The 17,601-nt window shown below is 45.7% G+C and overlaps 3 protein-coding genes across 3 annotated transcripts in view; 1 reads left to right on the top strand and 2 right to left on the bottom strand.

Annotated features, from left to right (window-relative positions):
- Nucleotides 1-975: 975 nt before the first annotated feature.
- On the bottom strand, nt 976-6,611 carry fam161a (FAM161 centrosomal protein A; the record flags this gene model as incomplete). The annotated part of the gene is made up of 7 exons (XM_079279301.1): nt 976-1,231; nt 1,554-1,675; nt 1,741-1,840; nt 1,924-2,091; nt 2,365-3,567; nt 4,879-5,150; nt 6,477-6,611. 7 exons carry the CDS (start codon nt 6,609-6,611, stop codon nt 976-978), a joined length of 2,256 nt encoding a protein of 751 aa, XP_079135427.1.
- Nucleotides 6,612-7,965: 1,354 nt separating this feature from the next.
- On the bottom strand, nt 7,966-12,656 carry cct4 (chaperonin containing TCP1, subunit 4 (delta)). Its single transcript, XM_079278854.1, has 13 exons — nt 12,360-12,656; nt 11,636-11,688; nt 11,453-11,542; nt 11,213-11,321; nt 10,582-10,846; nt 10,363-10,495; nt 10,055-10,194; nt 9,870-9,966; nt 9,504-9,614; nt 9,249-9,379; nt 8,759-8,993; nt 8,252-8,365; nt 7,966-8,137 (listed from the first exon to the last, which is right to left on the bottom strand). Exons 1-13 carry the CDS (start codon nt 12,475-12,477, stop codon nt 8,123-8,125), a joined length of 1,611 nt encoding a protein of 536 aa, XP_079134980.1. The 5' UTR covers nt 12,478-12,656; the 3' UTR covers nt 7,966-8,122.
- Nucleotides 12,657-12,910: 254 nt separating this feature from the next.
- pus10 (pseudouridine synthase 10) overlaps nt 12,911-17,601 on the top strand; it is a 10,442-nt gene continuing 5,751 nt past the window's right edge. Inside the window, exons 1-16 of the mRNA XM_079277977.1 lie at nt 12,911-12,998; nt 13,802-13,936; nt 14,039-14,395; nt 14,483-14,569; nt 14,857-14,891; nt 14,967-15,081; nt 15,268-15,329; nt 15,466-15,511; nt 15,611-15,675; nt 15,760-15,845; nt 15,965-16,090; nt 16,168-16,224; nt 16,316-16,392; nt 16,988-17,043; nt 17,141-17,258; nt 17,406-17,548. Coding sequence (XP_079134103.1) covers nt 13,811-13,936; nt 14,039-14,395; nt 14,483-14,569; nt 14,857-14,891; nt 14,967-15,081; nt 15,268-15,329; nt 15,466-15,511; nt 15,611-15,675; nt 15,760-15,845; nt 15,965-16,090; nt 16,168-16,224; nt 16,316-16,392; nt 16,988-17,043; nt 17,141-17,258; nt 17,406-17,548 — 1,556 coding nt within the window. The 5' untranslated portion in view covers nt 12,911-12,998; nt 13,802-13,810. The remainder of the gene's footprint in view (nt 12,999-13,801; nt 13,937-14,038; nt 14,396-14,482; nt 14,570-14,856; nt 14,892-14,966; nt 15,082-15,267; nt 15,330-15,465; nt 15,512-15,610; nt 15,676-15,759; nt 15,846-15,964; nt 16,091-16,167; nt 16,225-16,315; nt 16,393-16,987; nt 17,044-17,140; nt 17,259-17,405; nt 17,549-17,601) is intronic.

Below are 17,601 nucleotides of genomic sequence, written 5' to 3' on the forward strand. Positions count from 1 at the left end.
GTTAACAACTAAAGCTAAATGAACTATTTTAAAAACCCTCTCAGCATTCACACAAAGCCGTTAATACAAATAAAAACACTTGACATGGGGCCTTTTTTCTGCAGAAAGAGTACTTATACTTGAGTAAAGTTTTAAATGCAGGACGTTTCCTTGTGGTGGAGTTATTTCACAGTGTGGCGTTAGTACATTCACATATCCAAACAAAATAAAATGTTAAAGTTGTTGATTTTGAACAAGTGTCTTTATTGCAGATGGTCCATTGTGACATAAACAAGGTAATGATGAAAAACACAAACAATGAGTAAGTATCTAACAATAAATGTTACTCAACTTCTGTGAAGTTGAACATGTCATCCTTTTAACTAAAGTGACGACCAATTACAGTTATTTATGTCCCCAAATCAATAACTGAAAGCCATAAACATTACACAAACATTATTACTGTAATAACACATTTCACCCGTATGACAAACTGTTCACAGAGCATGTGTGTGTTGTATAACTGTAAATTAATTGAATTTCTGCCTTTTTATTAAAGTCATTTTGTGTCAGGAGGGAAAGTGAAGCTGTAAATAATCAAATTCATGACGGACAAATTCCATTTAGCTGCTCCGGTTCAGTGCAGTGTGTCTCAAACAGCGGTGGAAGAAGTAAAAGTACAAACAACACACTGAAAATACTCCACTAACAGTAAAATATATGCATTCAAAACATCACTGAAGTAAAAGTATGTGGAAGTATTATCAGCTAAATGTACTTGAAGTGTGAAAATCGTGCAGTAAAATGTTCCCTGTCAGTGTTTTACTGTTATTTTTGATGTTTTATGGATTAATATCACTGCTGCATTAATTTAATTAATTAATTTAGTATTTGATATGTACCTCAGGTTACAGATGTCACATTTTCCATTCTTGTGAGCACAATATTTACTATAAAACATAACATCTGATCATGAAGGGATAAGGAGCTTCCTCTTCAGTGTTCTTCCTCACTTGATGGTGACATCACTCCCCGGCTTCCCTGTCTGGCGTCGTGCTCGCTGTCGTCTGAATAGTTCTCATGATCGTCCGAGTAGTGGCAGCTCTCCTCTGAACAGCGGCCGCCGTCGTCCTCTCCGTCGCGGCGGCTCAGTGGAGCTTTGCGGCTCCCTCCGTCCCGTCGGTCTGGAGTCGCCAGGAAGAGCTTTCTGTAGTGGACGGGTTTGTACCCCATGTCCGGCTCCTCTGGGTCGCTAACAAACAAGAAGGAACCAAATCAGCAGTGAGTCAGGAGTGTTAGTGTTGTGTGTCTGGGGTCTTGTTCACAGGAAGCACACAAACTATTTTCTGTCCGGTTATTTTCAAAATAGCAAAAGAAAAACTAGCTTTACAACCAAAAAAACAACAAGGCAGCTGTGGATCCAAGATTTCCCGCGCTGTGCATGACAATAATTAACATGAAAACCTGAAACTGTGAGCTTATTTCTGACATGCATTGCTGCGGCCCCTCCCAGACGTGTGACGTCGATCACCACGTTGGAGTTTCTTTGCTCGGTGTTGTTTTCACGGCTTCACCTGTGTCTGTTGTCACTGGACGCTCCCGACGTCGCCGCCTTGCTGCTGATGAACTCTTCGGTCAGATCACATCCGTGCAGGGCGTCAGTGTAGCGCTTCTCCGCTGCCTGCTTGGCGTTCCTCTGTCATCAAAGTTCAGAGAGTCAGCGTAAACAATGACCTGCCAATCAAAGCTGTCACAGCTCACCTGTGCGACCTGCTCCAGCAGCAGCGGCCTCCCCTTCACCCTCTGCTGCATCTCTTTGATCTCCTGCTGGTACTCCTTCTTGCGCTGCAGCTCTTGTTTCCTGCAGAGGAACACAAGATTGTGGATCGTCGCATTTCATCCGACAGCGGCGCAGCTCAGCTGACGCGGTCGCCACGTTGGTACCTGAATTCTCTGAGTTTGGTCGGGTGTGTCTGCGAGAGAGCCAGGTGGGGGTCGTTGGCCTCGGCGCGTTTCAACACCACCCTCTGCAGCTTCTTGTCCCTCTGCTTCTGCCTTTCCTTCCACAGCTCCTCCTCCTCATCAGCCTTCTTCCTCTGCTCCAGCACCTTTCTACTCAGGGAGACAGTCGGGTCACAGATGTAGGAAGGTTTTGGTTGGGATGGGGACTTCAGAGGGATGGAGGGGCAGACAGTGATGGAGGGGCAGACAGTGCTATTGGGGTTGGATAAACGGTTTTGGAGGGGGGGGTCGTTGGGAAAAAGGAGTTCCACAAGATTTCATCCTCTAGGGATTTCAAACACTGTGTCTAAACAGGACATTTGAGTCCTGAGTCTCTATCTCACAACTACAGCGGTGGGAGCCTTTGGAGTCCTACAGTGGTACCTCACGGCCTCCTCGCGCTTCTTGCTGGCGTCTGTGACTTTGGTAGGCAGGACCTCCAGGCTGCCGGAGAGGGACGAACACCGACTTGAGTCCGCCCTCCGAGACGGCCCGGGGCTGACGTGCGGCCAGCGCGGCATCCGAGGGCTGCTCTGCTCCTTCTCGATGTAGGCCGCGATGCGCTCGCGGTGCGAAGGGATGCGCGACGTCCTCAACGCAAAGGGTTCGCATGCGGTCGTGGGCTTCACGTCTCTTTGTTTCTGCAGGTGTCTCTGGAAGCGTCGGTAGCTGGCGTTCAAGTCGGGCACCTGTGAGTTAATGTGGGGCCTGTGGGAGAAGTTTTCGTCCCTTTCGGCCGCAGCGCCGTCGTCGTCGGTCTTCTTGCGGTCGCTAAGTCGCCGTGCGAGCATGCTGGGAGGCATGGAGGCGCTGTGGAGCATCTCCTGCGCTCTCATCTGTATCTTGATGGACCGATACAGCTGCTCCTCCTTCATCTGCTCCCCTGTCACCGCTGCGTACACTGCCTTGGGCACGGGCTTGGCCCTGAAGGGTTTGGCCTTCTCCTGGCCGGATGGCTGTTGGGGATGCAGCTGCTTCTGCTCCTTCTTCAGTCGCTCCCTCTCCAGGAAGCTGAAGGGCTTCTGGCTGGATCGAGGCTGCTGATCTTCTCGCTCTCTCGCTCGCCGTCGTTCCTCTTTGCGCTCCTGCAGCTCCTCATAGAGCGGGAGGTGAACGTGAGCCGGCACGGGGCTGGCGCGGAACTTCCTCTGGCACTCGGTCAGCTCTTCCAGCTGCCGTCGCAGCTCCGCGTTCTCCTGTTCGATCTCTGCGCGCGTCTTTGTGCGGCGCTTTTGCCTCTCCGCCTCGCGCAGCATCATCTGGAACGGTCTCGGGATGGTCAGCCTGTGTTTCCAAAGCTCCTGCTCTCCGTCTTCATGCTCCCGCCTCTTCCTCCCTTTCCCCTTTCGCTGTGTCCACTGGTCTGCCGGCAGGCTGCGCAGCGAGGACGATGACATGTGGTGATTGTGAGGGGACAGCTTAAAGTCGCGCCACATGTTCCTGATGTGCTCTTTAGGGGAAAAACCAAGATATTTTTCCACATCGTTGATGGCGTCTTCATCTTCGTCTGAAGAGTCCGACTGTCCGGAGCCCCTCCTGAGTTCAATAGCAGATCGCGACTTCTTCAAACGGCGTGAAGCTGCCGGGCTGCTGTCTGACCACGGGAGCCTAACAGAAAACATCAATCAATGACTGTTAATGTGACAAAGCACCGAATGCACAACTACTCACCATCACTCAAACGCACCGTATCACAATAAACTCTTCATTTGGAGAACATGAGTGAAAAAAGGTTCAATCTGTTGAGGATCTCTGTACGATATTCACAGCAATAATATAGATGCAAACAATTATTATCAAAGTAGAGATATGGTGGAGGAACGTTTACCTGAGCAGAGAAGGAAGTCCCTCCTCCTCTTTGTGTGTTGTAGTCAGAGCTTCTTTGTGCTTTGTTGACATAGCCGGCCGGCCACGCCTGCCTTTTAGTGCACGTGAGCGTGCCCCACTGGTGAGCTGCACTGAGCTCATGCAGCGGTTACAGCTGATAACGATCTCAATCCATTAATTACTCATTTTGTCTATAAAATGTTGGGGAATATTAAAAAATGTCCCTCACTATATCTCACAGCCCAAAGTGGCATTATTCAAATGGCTTATTTTGTCCAACAAACCAAAGCTGATATTAAATGACATGAAGTTTAAAGATATTAAAGCAGCATATCCTCACATTGACGAAGCTGAAACCGGAAAATGCTGAACATTTGGTCAACTCAAACATCAATGATCATAAGATAGAGACAGCTTCGTTTTCTGTTCATCCACTAATTGATTTATAATTTCCGCTTTAAATACACTCGTATAACACAACATAGAGCACACTGTTTCATGAATCAAAGGGATCGTTTGAAATACATCACACTGTACACACAGAAACTAAATGTCTCACTTCATGATAGCAAGACAATGTTGCAATATGTTTTACGGTTTAGAGATATCCACCAAAGAAGCATTCCACAGCTGTGTGTTTTATTTTACTTTCCAAGTAACGGGGACGTTATTTCAGACACGCTGTTTGTGTTTCAATGCTTTAAGCAGCACAGACGACGACCACTGACCTCCGTTATTGTAGCAGGCAGACGTTTCAGATATCTCAGAGTCCAGGATACACAAAACAAAACTACATACGGTCTGAATACCACAGAGAGCGAATGAGTGTGTTTGGTGTGATTTAAGTCAACAGATGCGCTATAACATGTTGATTTTAGCACCTCTCCAAGGCCAAATAGAGTAAGATCAAGGACTCACACACACGTCTTTTTGTTTTAGTTTAGTTCAGTAAAAAGAAACTCTCTGTGTTAAAGCCATAAAATACCAGAGACACAAACATCCACACATGAGAAACTCGACACTGTTAACCCCGAGTACCACAAACCACACTCTTGACCATCAGCCACCCACCTGTGCCCGCCGGTCTCCAGCACCGTCATGTCCAGAGGCTCCGTGGCCTTGAGCTGCAGCTTCCGCCGATACATGCTCTCCAGCTCTGCCATGGTGCGGAGGTGGGCCTTCTTCAGCTCCTCCAGCTTGCTGTAGTACTCCTCGTTGGAGAAGAAGATCTCGCTCAGGTCGAGGCGGTCTGCTGGTGCTCTGTAGTCCGCCGTCATGTGAGGAACGCCTCTCCCCACAAAGATCTCATCACAGACGTCAGAGCCCGAGTCCTCGTACTCCAGCTGAAAAGGGTTTAAAAGTCACAATAAGCTCATTTGCCGTTCATCAGCGGCAGTTTTCTGGAAACCTTAAGCAGACAACAAGGGGAGACCTCAGTGGGAAACCAATGAAACATTATATTCTTTATATATCATGATATGAGATGTAGCCTGAGGCCTCCAGGACATTGCTGTTAACCAGCAGGCCTCCTGGAGCACAGCAGCCCTGCTCTGCGGCTCTCAGGCTCCTCCAGGTCTAAGCCTATTAACAACAGCGACGAGGGCCATATGGTGGAGCAGCACAAAGGGCAGCTCACCATGAGCGAGCTCAGCCGACACACATCGTGCATCAGCTGTCTGGCTCTGTTGACCCTCAAATTGATTGTCAGGAAGGTGTTTGTCCTCGCCGAGGACCCCGCTGCACGGGAGGGCAGCAGCGTGGATGCCCGAAAGATAATCAAGTGTTTGGGATTATAAACTGAACAGAGCGTAATCGAATCAAGACGGATGTCTAAAAATAGTCAGGGCAACAAATTATACACGGGTCCAATCCTTTCCAGCACATGGACTGACCTGAAACTGTCACCGACCTGTTGACTGGACGAGGTCTGTTTCTCTTGAAAACTACAACAAGTAATCTGGAAAAATATAAAGTATTACAACTTTATTAAATCAGGACGGGAGGCAGTACTGTGATTTAAATAACTATCAATTGTTGCTTTTATTTTCTTGTGAGCTTTTCTTAATTTTCCTCTTAAATGTTTGTTAATATAACATGATTATGTCATTGTTATGTTTGTATATAAATATATATGTAACTAAATATTAGAACTGTACATGCAGTGCCAGCAAGGAAGTATTTAAATGATGATGTTATTATTGTTTTGTTATTATTGTTGTATTTTAAGTTACCAGACTTTTAATTAGACCTATCTTAGTTCGGGCTCATTTGTAATCGGTCAAAGGAGTACAAGTAAAAGTCCTGAATCCAAACTGTTGTTTACTGAAGTATTATCAGAATAATGTACTCAAAGTACTCATTATGCTGAACAGACACAGACAGACAGACAGACAGACAGAGACAGAGACAGACACAGACACAGACACAGACAGACAGACACAGACAGACACAGACAGACAGACAGGCAGATAGCTAGATACTTTATTAATCCCGTAAGAGGAAATTTGTTCGCTGTAGCAGCATTATGATACAGGTAAGCAATCAAAGTAAAATAAAATAAAATATATACAATGAAATATAATATTATTAAATTAACAATCTAAACAGTCGTGCAAATATTTAAACAAACAGAGTAACGGAGAACATTGTTGGTTACACCTTGCCGTTACCTCCTTCTCGTGGTCCCGGTTGATCCCGTGACCTGTCGGCCTCTCGTAGGACGCTAACGGGGCTCTGGTGTGAGGGACTACCGGCGTACTCAGACACGACGTCACCAGCACGTTTGTCCGGTGCGGGTTCGCCATGGACCGTTGTGGTGTTCGTTAATTTAACGTATTTAAATATACGGTGTTTTAGAGAGGAGTCAGTGAGTCGCTGTCCACGTGCTGAGTGTCGGTTATCCAGGCAGCAGGTTGGTTCCTTAGCAACGGAGCGGAGATTGGTTGGGAAGGAAGTGACGACAGAGCGTGACAGGAAGTTAATATTTTTAGTTATATTTTAGTTATTGTGGATTTTTTACTTGGTTAATATTCTTAACTGTTTTTATTACTTATTTATAATTGTTTCGATCAATGGAGTGGAGATCGGTTTGGACAGGAAGTGACAACAGAGAGTGACAGGAAATGAATAGAGGTTGAGTTCAATACAAAATAAAAGCATCGTAATCTAACATGAATTAACGATAGTCTAACCATCTAGTGGTGAACGAAGTAATCAGAACCTTTGTGAAGATGCATTTTGAAGCTAATTCTATTTTTTTAAATCATTTATTTAATTAATATAATTAATTTTTATAATTATATATATTTTGTCTTTATTTTATTTTACTTGTTTATTTGTAAACTTGTGTATGTACGTTGAGAGCAAAGTAAAAAACAGAGTTCCTTGTATGCGTACACATACATTCTGATTATCTTAAGTAGGGAAACATTTCTGATAGAGGAATACTGGTCCTTCAGTTTATCAAACATTCAGGAGATAAGTGGTTTTCACTGGACAGGAAAGGGAGGAACACTGCACACTGGAATGTAACCAACGATGAACAAAGGTAGACAAGACAGTAAAAAGTACAAGATGTACCTCTGAAATGTGGTGTAGAGTACAACATAGAAGTGTATGGATTTAGAGACTGCTGAATGATTGTTCATATTTGTAGAACTTTACAATTTAATAATCATAGACTTCAGATCATTAATAATAAAACTTATTCCATATTTTGTTAAACTCAGATTTTGAGACATTTTTTGTGAAGTGTATGTAAATATGGCATTCCTGGCGTGAACAAAAATGCCATAATTTTACTTTTATGGTGTCTTTTCTACTCTCAATGATCTGTGATGTCATACTGCCTTGTCAACAAGTAATATAACTTGAGTGAATGGTCTGAAAGATGTCAGAATAAACAAGGAATTAATTTTCTTGCTAAATGCAAAGTTTATCCATATTAAAAAAAACTAAAACAAAAACATGGAATAATTTTTCTGATTTATAGGGGCAAAAAACCAAAACACCAGTTTGAAAATCCTCTAACCAACATTAAGATATAACAAAGTCCTGTTACTTGTATACTATTAACACACTAGTACTGGGCCACGACCCAGAGGTTGAGACCCAGAGGTTTACCTCATTGCAATGCAAAAGAATCACACAGGCAACAGCTGGAGTGTCAACAAAAACAGAAGCCTCTTTTAATTTAACGATGCATCGTAACAACTACAGCGGAAATCTGAACAGACAGACGTCGACAGAGTCTTTTGATCCCTCGCAGTACGAGCAGGCTTAGTGGACAAAACTCACTGGACAGACTCAAATCTCTTCATCGGGTGTTCACCTGCAAAACAAAAACAGATTCTTACTTCACTCAGATTCAACATGAATATAGTCTCAGAGCAGCTGTAAAGACATTTAAACTATTCCATCTACAGTTTGTGATGTTAAATCTTACAATGTCGTCGATCTTGAGGATGCTGCGGACCGTCTCTGTGGAAAGGGTCAGAGCGCTGATGGAAACCAGTAACGGCTGCACCACCATCTCCTCCAGGATGTTGGAGATTCCTCCCTGTCACACACACACACACACACACACACACACACACACACACACACACACACACACACACACACACACACACACACACACACACACACACACACACACACACACACACACACACACACACACACACACACACACACACACACACACACACACACACACACACACACACAGTAAACCGGTCAGACACATCTGTCTAGATGCAGCAAAGGAAAATTTAGAAATGACAAGAGGATGAACAGCCTGTTGGAAAGTGTGTGGTGAGGATATTAAATGTCCTACGATAAACAAACCAACCATCGGATATTAAACGACTGACGGCCTTATTGTTCCGCACTAAAGCTCCGTCTCTGTAATCCTCACTACATGTAACGTGAGGGGAGAAGGAGAGCAGACCTTGCGGACATTTATGCCGGCCATCTTGTCTCCCTGAGCGTGCCTGTTGCGGAGCTCCGTCACGGTGGAGATGGGGTTCAGGCCGGCGTTCTCGGCCAGCGTCGAGGGGATCACCTCGAGGGCGTCGGCGTATGCCCGCACGCAGTACGCCTCCATGCCTGCAAGAGTGCGCGAGTACTCTGCAAGACGCACGGCCAGCTCGATCTCTGGAGCGCCGCCGCCGGCTATCAGAGCCCTGAGGGGAGGAGGAGGAGGAGGATGGAGAGGTTAATGCAAAGAAATCAATAATAATCGACCATATGTATATGTATGTATATGTGTGAATGCTCCCCGGCCAAGTTGTTGAGACAACCAGGAGTGAATTATTGGCGAGCTTTCCAAAGTGCTGTTCCTCTGTTTCTTACGCTCCTGCAGGATGAACCGCTGCAGGAGCGCCTTTGTAAGAGGGAGTCTGTGCCTGAACTCTGGCTGGAATAGAAAAGTGACCGACCTCTTCTTGACCAGGCAGCGGATGACACACAGCGCATCGTGGATGGAGCGCTCCGCCTCCTCGATCAGCAGCTTGTTGGAGCCTCGAACCACGATGCTCACCGTCTTCCCGGGGTTGGCACAGCCCGTGATCTAAGGAGGAGCGACACCAAAACATATTTACAGGAGGCGTCCGGACATTCCACCTCTCGTGCCGGACGATTGTTCCAATGATCTGAAGAACTGCTCTAAAATCAGCTCGTCCAAGATCTCCTACCTTGATCAGCTTGCCGGAGCCGTCCAGGCTGACCTCCTCAGCCAGCTCCGCTGTGCCGAGCATCTCCGGAAGGAAGTGGTCGATGTGGGCGATGGGCTTGATGCCGAGAGTCTGGAGGGGAGGAGAGACTTTGTTTTTACTTTACTGCGTACAGTCGCATAATATTGTTACACGCAGGAGTTAAACGGTACAAATATATAATGAAGACAGACGGCAAAAATGTAAAAGCTCATTTAAACTGAAGACTGTTCATATTCTCCTTTTCCTTTTACTGGTTTATCTTTAAAGAATAATACTACCAATACCGAGATGAATAGAAGAAGAAGCCGATGAAGCGTCTTAACGTCCACGATAAACGACGCTCACCTTACAGATGAACTCGATGTCCTCTCTCTCGATCTCCTTCACCACCATGATCTTCATTTTGTTGAGGAAGTGCAGGGCGAGGTCGCTCAGAGCGTCTCTGTGAGCAGACAGCCGGTTGTTAGTACGAAGCACGTTTACATGGAGGCTGACAGCACGTCGAGACCAGCATCTTATTCTTTTTGTACCTGAGGATGGACTTCTGGATGAGCAGCACGTTGCAGCCGGCCTTCTTGATCTGCTTCACCATGTTGAGGATGTAAGCGCGCTCCTCCCGCAGCACGCGGTCCATCTGGGCGTAGTCCGACACCACGATCTGGTTGTCCATCTGCACGACAAAACACAACACACAGCAGGTCAGGAGAGGAAAAGGACCTTGAAAGCAGTTTAAAAATATGCAACAGACGCATTTCCCTCCATAAAAAAAAAGAAAAAGTCCAGCATAAAAAATGTAAAGTCCAGCAGAGAAGCTGCCATCTTTCCTCTGAGAACTCACATCAGTTTTGGGAGGAGACAGGCAGAACTGGATGAGGCCGATCTTGGCCTTCTCCACACGGGACACGCTGCTGTTGGCAACTCTCTGAGTCAGCACCAGTCCGTCCACCAACTCACAGTCATCGATGGTCCCTCTGAAAACACAGAAGGGAAATCCTGATCAGTACTTAGTGGATCTGAAATCCCTCTGAAATTTCATGAGATATAAATCGTGACTCACCCGAGCTTCTTGATGATTTTGATGTCGTGCAGGTCGACGCCCGTGGCGGTCGCCGGGTCGATGACACGCATGACGGCGTCCACGCTCATGGGCGCCAGCAGGCTGGAGTACTGCGACACCACCTTGGAGCACAGCGACGTGGTGGCGCTGTTGAGCAGCGTCTCGCGGTCGCTCAGCTGCACCGGCCGGCTCATGCCCGTCAGCACCTCCACGCCTTTCTCCACCGCCTTCTGGAAGGACTCGGAGATGGTGGTGGGGTGGATACCTGACCGACGGGACGGCGCGTTAACATTAGTGATGAAACCATTTAACAACAGACAAGCTGCAGAAAACTAATCAAGTCATTTATCACGCAGGAAAGCCAAATGCTCGCTTTGTGAGGATTTTAGACTGCTGGTGGAACAACACAAGCAATGTAAAAGATGTAAATTTGAGCTCCGTGAAATTGGGATTCAGTTTTCTGGCCTTTCATAAAAAAAGAAATATGAACAGGATGAGGCACAACTCTTAAATCCATTGATGGAAACAACAAGCGAGCTCTTCCTCCCACGTCCTCACCGAGTACGACCCGTTGAACAGTTATTAACTTCCTGTTAATTTAGTGTCTGTGTTATTGCTCTGCAGCTCTCACCTCTCTGCAGCAGCTTGGAGCAGGCGTCCAGCAGCGCTCCAGCGATCACCACCACAGAGGTGGTGCCGTCTCCAGCCTCGATGTCCTGGGCTTTGGATAGTTCCACCAGCTGTAGAAGGTACACACACACACATTTCAATCCAGGTTGAAAAATACAACTCAAATGAGTTCATCTTAAAACACAGTAAATCATATGGGGATATGGGTTAATGAAACTCAAAATAATGCTGTTACTCGTACCATTTTGGCTGCAGGGTGGAGCACCTGCATCTGCTTCAGGATGGTGGCGCCATCGTTGGTGATGGTCACATCACCTTTCTCATCCTGGATCTGAAACAAACGGCACCTGCTTTAGAATCACACGTGTGACGCAGGAGAGCTGGGTGAAGTTATAGCGCGAAGCCAAAAAATCTGATCACTCACCATCTTGTCCATGCCTTTAGGTCCCAGGCTGGTTCTGATGGCATCTGCAACAGCTGTCAAAACAAGGCAGGGGATGAGTCAGTGCGGTGGAAAATGATCAACTCATCGGCTTGTTCTGTTTGTACCGTTATAGATGTCACTGTGACTCTATATTCTAACTGTATGTACATTTCTCCTCCGTTTGTATGATTATAGTCTGTTAAGCAAACTGATCTTACTGTTAATACTACAAACATGAAGAATACTTGCTTCAGCTTTTAGTTCAGACACATTCTATTACTTGGTCCTTCGCATTCAGCGTCTGGCCATATATAGCATGCAGCACTAAGAAGAAGAAGGGCCACTGAGCATGCTGAAGCTGAGATTGTGTTGAGTCATGAGCATCTTCCAGAGAGACGTTGTCTCGTGCTGCATGCTGCTCAGTGATGAAGCTTTCAGGAAGCATCGCAGTTTTAGCAGTTGGTGGTTTCTGGTGCATGTCACATATATGCCGAATAGAAAAATGGATATTTTTGAATTAATTAATAACTCCAACTCTGGTTTTGTAGTCTTTGTAGCGTTTAGTTTTATCAATGAGCGTTAAAATGGGCCTTTTCAGCATTAGATGTGGGACCAGGCTGTGAATAACGGTGCACAAAGCTATGATACTGGGCTGAGAGGTGAGGTATTTAGTTGAGATATTAGCGGTTTTTAAATTGCCTGTAACGTTAAATATTTAACCTACCTTTAGCAGCAGAGATGTTACTGAACCGAATCTGGGCCGGCTTGTCGCGGTCCACATACGCCCCTCCTTTGTTTCTACCCATGTTAGATAGTCTGGGTGCCGCCATAATTTCGGGCATATTGACTCGAGAATCTATGGAAAATGTTAAGGGACGTCTTCAGGACAGGACTGATGCAGTCCCGGAGCTGAAACACCGCGGTTCGGCTTCGGATGGACTCAGATGAAAAGTATCTCCACCCGGTACCGGTCAGAAACTTCTAGAGCGAATGGCTGCTGCGTAGCGAGAGGAAGAAAGGACCCGGCTGTCATACGGCCCGGATATGACGTATTCAGACATTAGGCATCAACTACCGATGTGAGTGAAATCGTTCATGATGATTTTAATTAAAAATACTTGTTTTTTTTGTACATATTTTACATTATGTGATAAAGTATTAAAGACTGATTGGTTGCAGCCTCCGATTTGTTCATAAAGCTAAATATGTATCATTGCGTTGATAAAAGGTGATCTGGGTTTGATTAGCTTTGCCTGTTGTGTCTGCAGAAGCATTTTTTAGATGAAACGTGTTAACAAGTAACTGAACCTCTGTTTTGTTTTTGTTACGTTATATCTTCATTCATTCACCACCTCTGTGTCCGGTAGGTTTATTTCGACTACTTATTTATTGTCGACTGTTTGCGTTCTCATCCTCTCTTCGCAGTGTTAGCCACGTTAGCTTAGCATAGTCTGACTGGAGTCATGCTTTAGGTTGTTTTGAGCCTCTTGGGCAGATTCTGATTATCCAGCTGCATCATGCACACTGTCGTTCAAAAGTTATGGATCTCCTGACAACAACAAAAACTTGACTGGTGCGGGTACAGACTTTATATTTGTGAATGGTCGTTCATGCTTTTAGGTTGTATAAAGTCCCTTTTTTCAAATAGATTCGATTTTTGTATGAATTATTATGTTTAGCACATGGAGAACAAAACGCTGCACAACAGTTCAACCAGACTGAAGTATGAAAAGAAAGAAAGAGACAAAGATCAGACAAATAAATCGCCATTCATATTAAGATAAACTGGAAGATTAAAGCATCAACATGTGTGCAGATTTAAATAGGAACAGCTTCCTGTTTCACAATAATGCAGCCAATAACAAGCTGGAGTCAAACAGGCAACATGTTATAGCAAAGCTCATTTGATGTGAGGGTCGAAAGCAGAGAACATGTTGTGAATAAATTAAGTTTAAAAACTGGCTTCAAGTTCCAAGAACCCAAAATGATGTCAGACTACTTTCCATGTCTGGCAAACAGTCTAAAAAAAGTAATATTCTTTAATTTAAAACAAAGATAATTCCTCACCTTTGGGAAAGTTGAACCAGGGTTTAAAAACAAAAGAAAAATGTCTTTGTTTTGTTGAAGAGAGTGTTTTGCTAACAAACGTCGCTGCTCCTCCTGCAGCCTGGAGTCATGCTGCCGCTGAAGGAGAAGGACAAACCCATCGTCCGGAAGCTGCTGTCGTCCGGCTGCTGCGCTCGCTGCGTGCTCAGGTTCTGCTGCGTCAGCGTTCAGGCTGCCTACAGAAAACCCCCACAGGTGAGACTCACCTTCTGTATTCAACTACACATGTTTTAAAAACCTCCTCTTAATGCCAGTTACTCACCGATCCATCATACCTTGTGTCATTTCTTTCACCAGGATACACTCAAGGAACTTCAAGCGTTCATCAGCAACACGGAGAACATCAAATCCCAGGAATCAGCAGCCGATTCCACAGAAGAAAACAGCAAATCCCATGATGCAGCAGTGTCAGAACCACTCGGAGAACCACCGAATAAAAGGGTGAAACTGGAGCCCATTGGGACAGAGGAAGAGGCTGCGGCTGCTGCGGCTGCGGCTGCGGCTGCTGCTGCGGCTGCTGCTGCGGCTGCTGCTGCGGCTGCTGCTGCTGCTGCGGCTGCGGCTGTGGTCAAACTGAAGGAAGAAGAGTCGAGTGTGTGTGTGGCGTGTTTGGGGATCCTACAGGAACTCTGTGGCTCGACTCAGGCTGTAAAGGTGTGTGTGTGTGTGCTGTAAGATAGCGTGATGACAGATGGTATTATGGTGCAGATGAGCTTAATGTTTCTTGTTCCGTGTTCACAGATAGTGGAGAGAGTCAAGGCAGAAAAGTACGAGTTTGACACCGTGGTGCTGTCGGTGTCTCTGCCTGCTCAGCTGTGCGTCCGCGAGGTCAGTGTGTGTGTGTGTGTGTGTGATTGAGTCAAAATAAACTACAGTGTGTGTGTGTTCAGTGAGGCTCACTGATGTGTGTTTAAAGGAGGTCTATGGCTCAGAGGAAGAAGAGATCTCAGGCTTTGATACACAAACAGTACTTGTTAGTGGAAACGTTCACTGATTTTGGTATTTTTGGATTATTTGACAAACAGGAAAATACATCTTTAAAGTTGAGTTGCTGCCACATTATAAAGTCTTCATTGTGCCTGTTGATGAGTGTTTATTTTGTTTACATCCTGCAGCACTCCTGTTGGCTTCACGTGAAGAAGGAATTGAGGTAAATTACATTTTGATCACATCTGCGTCACGCGGAACCACACGATCTCAAGTCGTCTCTCGTTTGCTCACTCAGAGAGAAGAGCATGGCGGTCGACAAGGACAACGCCGTCCAGGTGAAGGAGGCCTTCAAGTGGATCATGCAGGGCCTGGTCGCCAAGGAGCTGGGGGGCGTCGCGGTGGTCACCAGGGTAGACAAAGCGCAGCTTCGTGTTAAAACAACTGCTTTCAGACATAACTTCATAAGTTTAAATTTCTATTTACATTTGTAATTGTTTCGCAGTTTTACGTTTAAAAAAAATACATTTCAATTAAATGTCCTTTAATTTCTCCCTTTTGACGTCTAACTTTTCTTTTCTTTCTTTTTGTTATTTCAGAGTTTGTTCGAGGTCAGTGTGGAGTTCACTCACCCAGAGACGGACTCTGACTGCCACTTCCTGTGAGTCATAACAGTGAGGAACAACGCAAAAACATACATAACTAAAAGCAGATTTATATAATAAAGTTATGGATCAGCACCTCTTTAACAGTAACCGTGAGGTTAAGATGATTGTGCTGTTTCTCTGTCCTCGCAGAGCGTCGACGTGTGCCGACTGCTTCAAACCCACCAAGAACAAGCAGGTGAGGAAGAAGATGCTCCGTAAGGACTTTACTGTAAGAGGCGCTCCTCAGGCGCACTAAAGCAACATTGTGCATGTTGTTGTTCCTCTCTGTGTGCAGTCGGTGTTCACCAGGATGGCGGTGGTCAAAGCTCTGGAAAAGATATCTGACGCCGTCTTCCTAAAGTAAGCATCGCCTTGACATCTCATTCACATTTGTCTAAAAAAAAAGTTTAAAGTTTAAAAATGATTATTGATCTTGTTTTTCAGACATTACGCGTGTCCTCCAGCGCAGCCGACCAGCAGCTGCAGCCCTCAGTACGTCCAGTGTCTCCACGTGTCCATCTTTATCGCAGGTGTGTTAGGACGCACAAAACAAAAACCTCTTTTCAAATTTTGTTGTCTAAATTCAGAACCAACAAGTGGGTCGTTTTTTTCCCCCCCGTCATGATCCGTTACTCATGGTTGCACACAGGGAGGTACAACAAGTTCAGCCGCTGTCTGCCTCAGACGCCGTGGGTGATCGACGGCGAGAGGAGGATGGAGTCGTCGGTGGAGGAGCTGATCGCGGCGCCCGTCCTGTCGTCCTTCAGAGCCGACGGTGAGTTCCACTCCAGCCGACGGCCGGTCGTGGCCGCAGCCGGAGAGCCTGACGATCTCCTCTTTCTTCTGTTGCAGGGTTTAATTTCTCCTCGTCCGGCCGCGAGGATGTGGACGTCAGGACTCTTGGAAACGGTGAAGAAGCACACTTTTTTTACATTTTTTTACATTTTTATGCACCTTAAGTGTGACGATTGAAGTTTTTTTTTTTTTTTTTGACCGGCAGGTCGTCCGTTTGCGATGGAGCTGCTGAATCCTCACAGATCCAGACTGAGCAAAGTGGAGATGAAGCAGCTGCAGGAGGTCGTCTTCATCAATTCACTCCCAAAACCTCCTCATCATCACAGACACTCTTCATATAAAACATTAAAACTTCACGCTGATGCTCATTTTTTGTTCCCGAGCAAAATATCTCAACAGTTACAGCCAGAATCTGTTTTATTGTTGTACATGCAGCCGTAAAGATCCAGAGAAGGTAGTTAATGCTGCTCATCAAGCTTTCCTCTTCCTCCTAAAATAAATCTCCAGGAGGCCGAAACCACAAAGAGCATCCAATTCTCTTCCTCCTCTGAGCATCTTAAGGCAACAAGAAGCAGAAACATCAATTCTCAAAACTGAACATATAAATATAAAAATATATTTAAAAACAAAAGACCAAACCTATGACTGTGGTCCATCGGTGATTGATTTTGATGTTGAAGTCTAAAAAGATGATGGTAGAGTTATAGTAAAATGTTAGAAAGTTACTGAAAATACTAACAGTCGTCCTCTGGGAAGTTTTCTCAGTAGTTTTTGAGATATTTGACTCTGGTATGAAGTGTTGGCTGTTTACACACACACACTGTCCTCTCATGTCCTCTCACGACCACTAACCTTGTTTTATTTTTTATTTTTACAGACCATCAACGAGTCTTCAGACAAGATCCGTGTGAGAGACCTGCAGATTGTGTCCAGGTGAGAAAATAGTAAATTATAACCAAACCGCGTTGTTGTTGAATATCTTCACGATGAATGAACGTAGAAGACGGCTGACCGCTGTGTTGAACTGCAGGGAGGCCATGAGTCGCATGAAGGAGGGCGAGGAGGACAAAACCAAGTCGTACACGGCGCTCGTCTGGACCCGGAAACCCATTCAGAGCGACGACATCGCCTTCATCGACGACATCAAGGTCTGTGTAGCCACGATATTTAAAGATATCTGTGGAAACCGAATCGGATTCCTCATTTTAAACTGGTGTGATGCTGCGAGAAATAAAGTAAGCGTCTTTGTAGACTGGTAAACAGTCTGGCTGTTGCTGTTCATCCCCCTCCATCAGGATCTGACTCTGGACCAGAAGACCCCTCTGAGGGTTCTGCACCGGCGGGCGCTGGCGGTCCGTCAGCGAGTCGTCCACCGGATGAACACGCGCTTCCTGGACTCTCATCACTTCTACCTGGAGCTGAAGACGCAGGCCGGGACGTATCCTCACACGGATAACAGAGCGCTCTGTAATCAGCTTACCTTGAGGTGTT

The sequence above is a fragment of the Melanostigma gelatinosum genome, assembly GCF_949748355.1.
Source record: "Melanostigma gelatinosum genome assembly, chromosome: 11".
In the NCBI taxonomy this organism is placed as follows: domain Eukaryota; kingdom Metazoa; phylum Chordata; class Actinopteri; order Perciformes; family Zoarcidae; genus Melanostigma; species Melanostigma gelatinosum.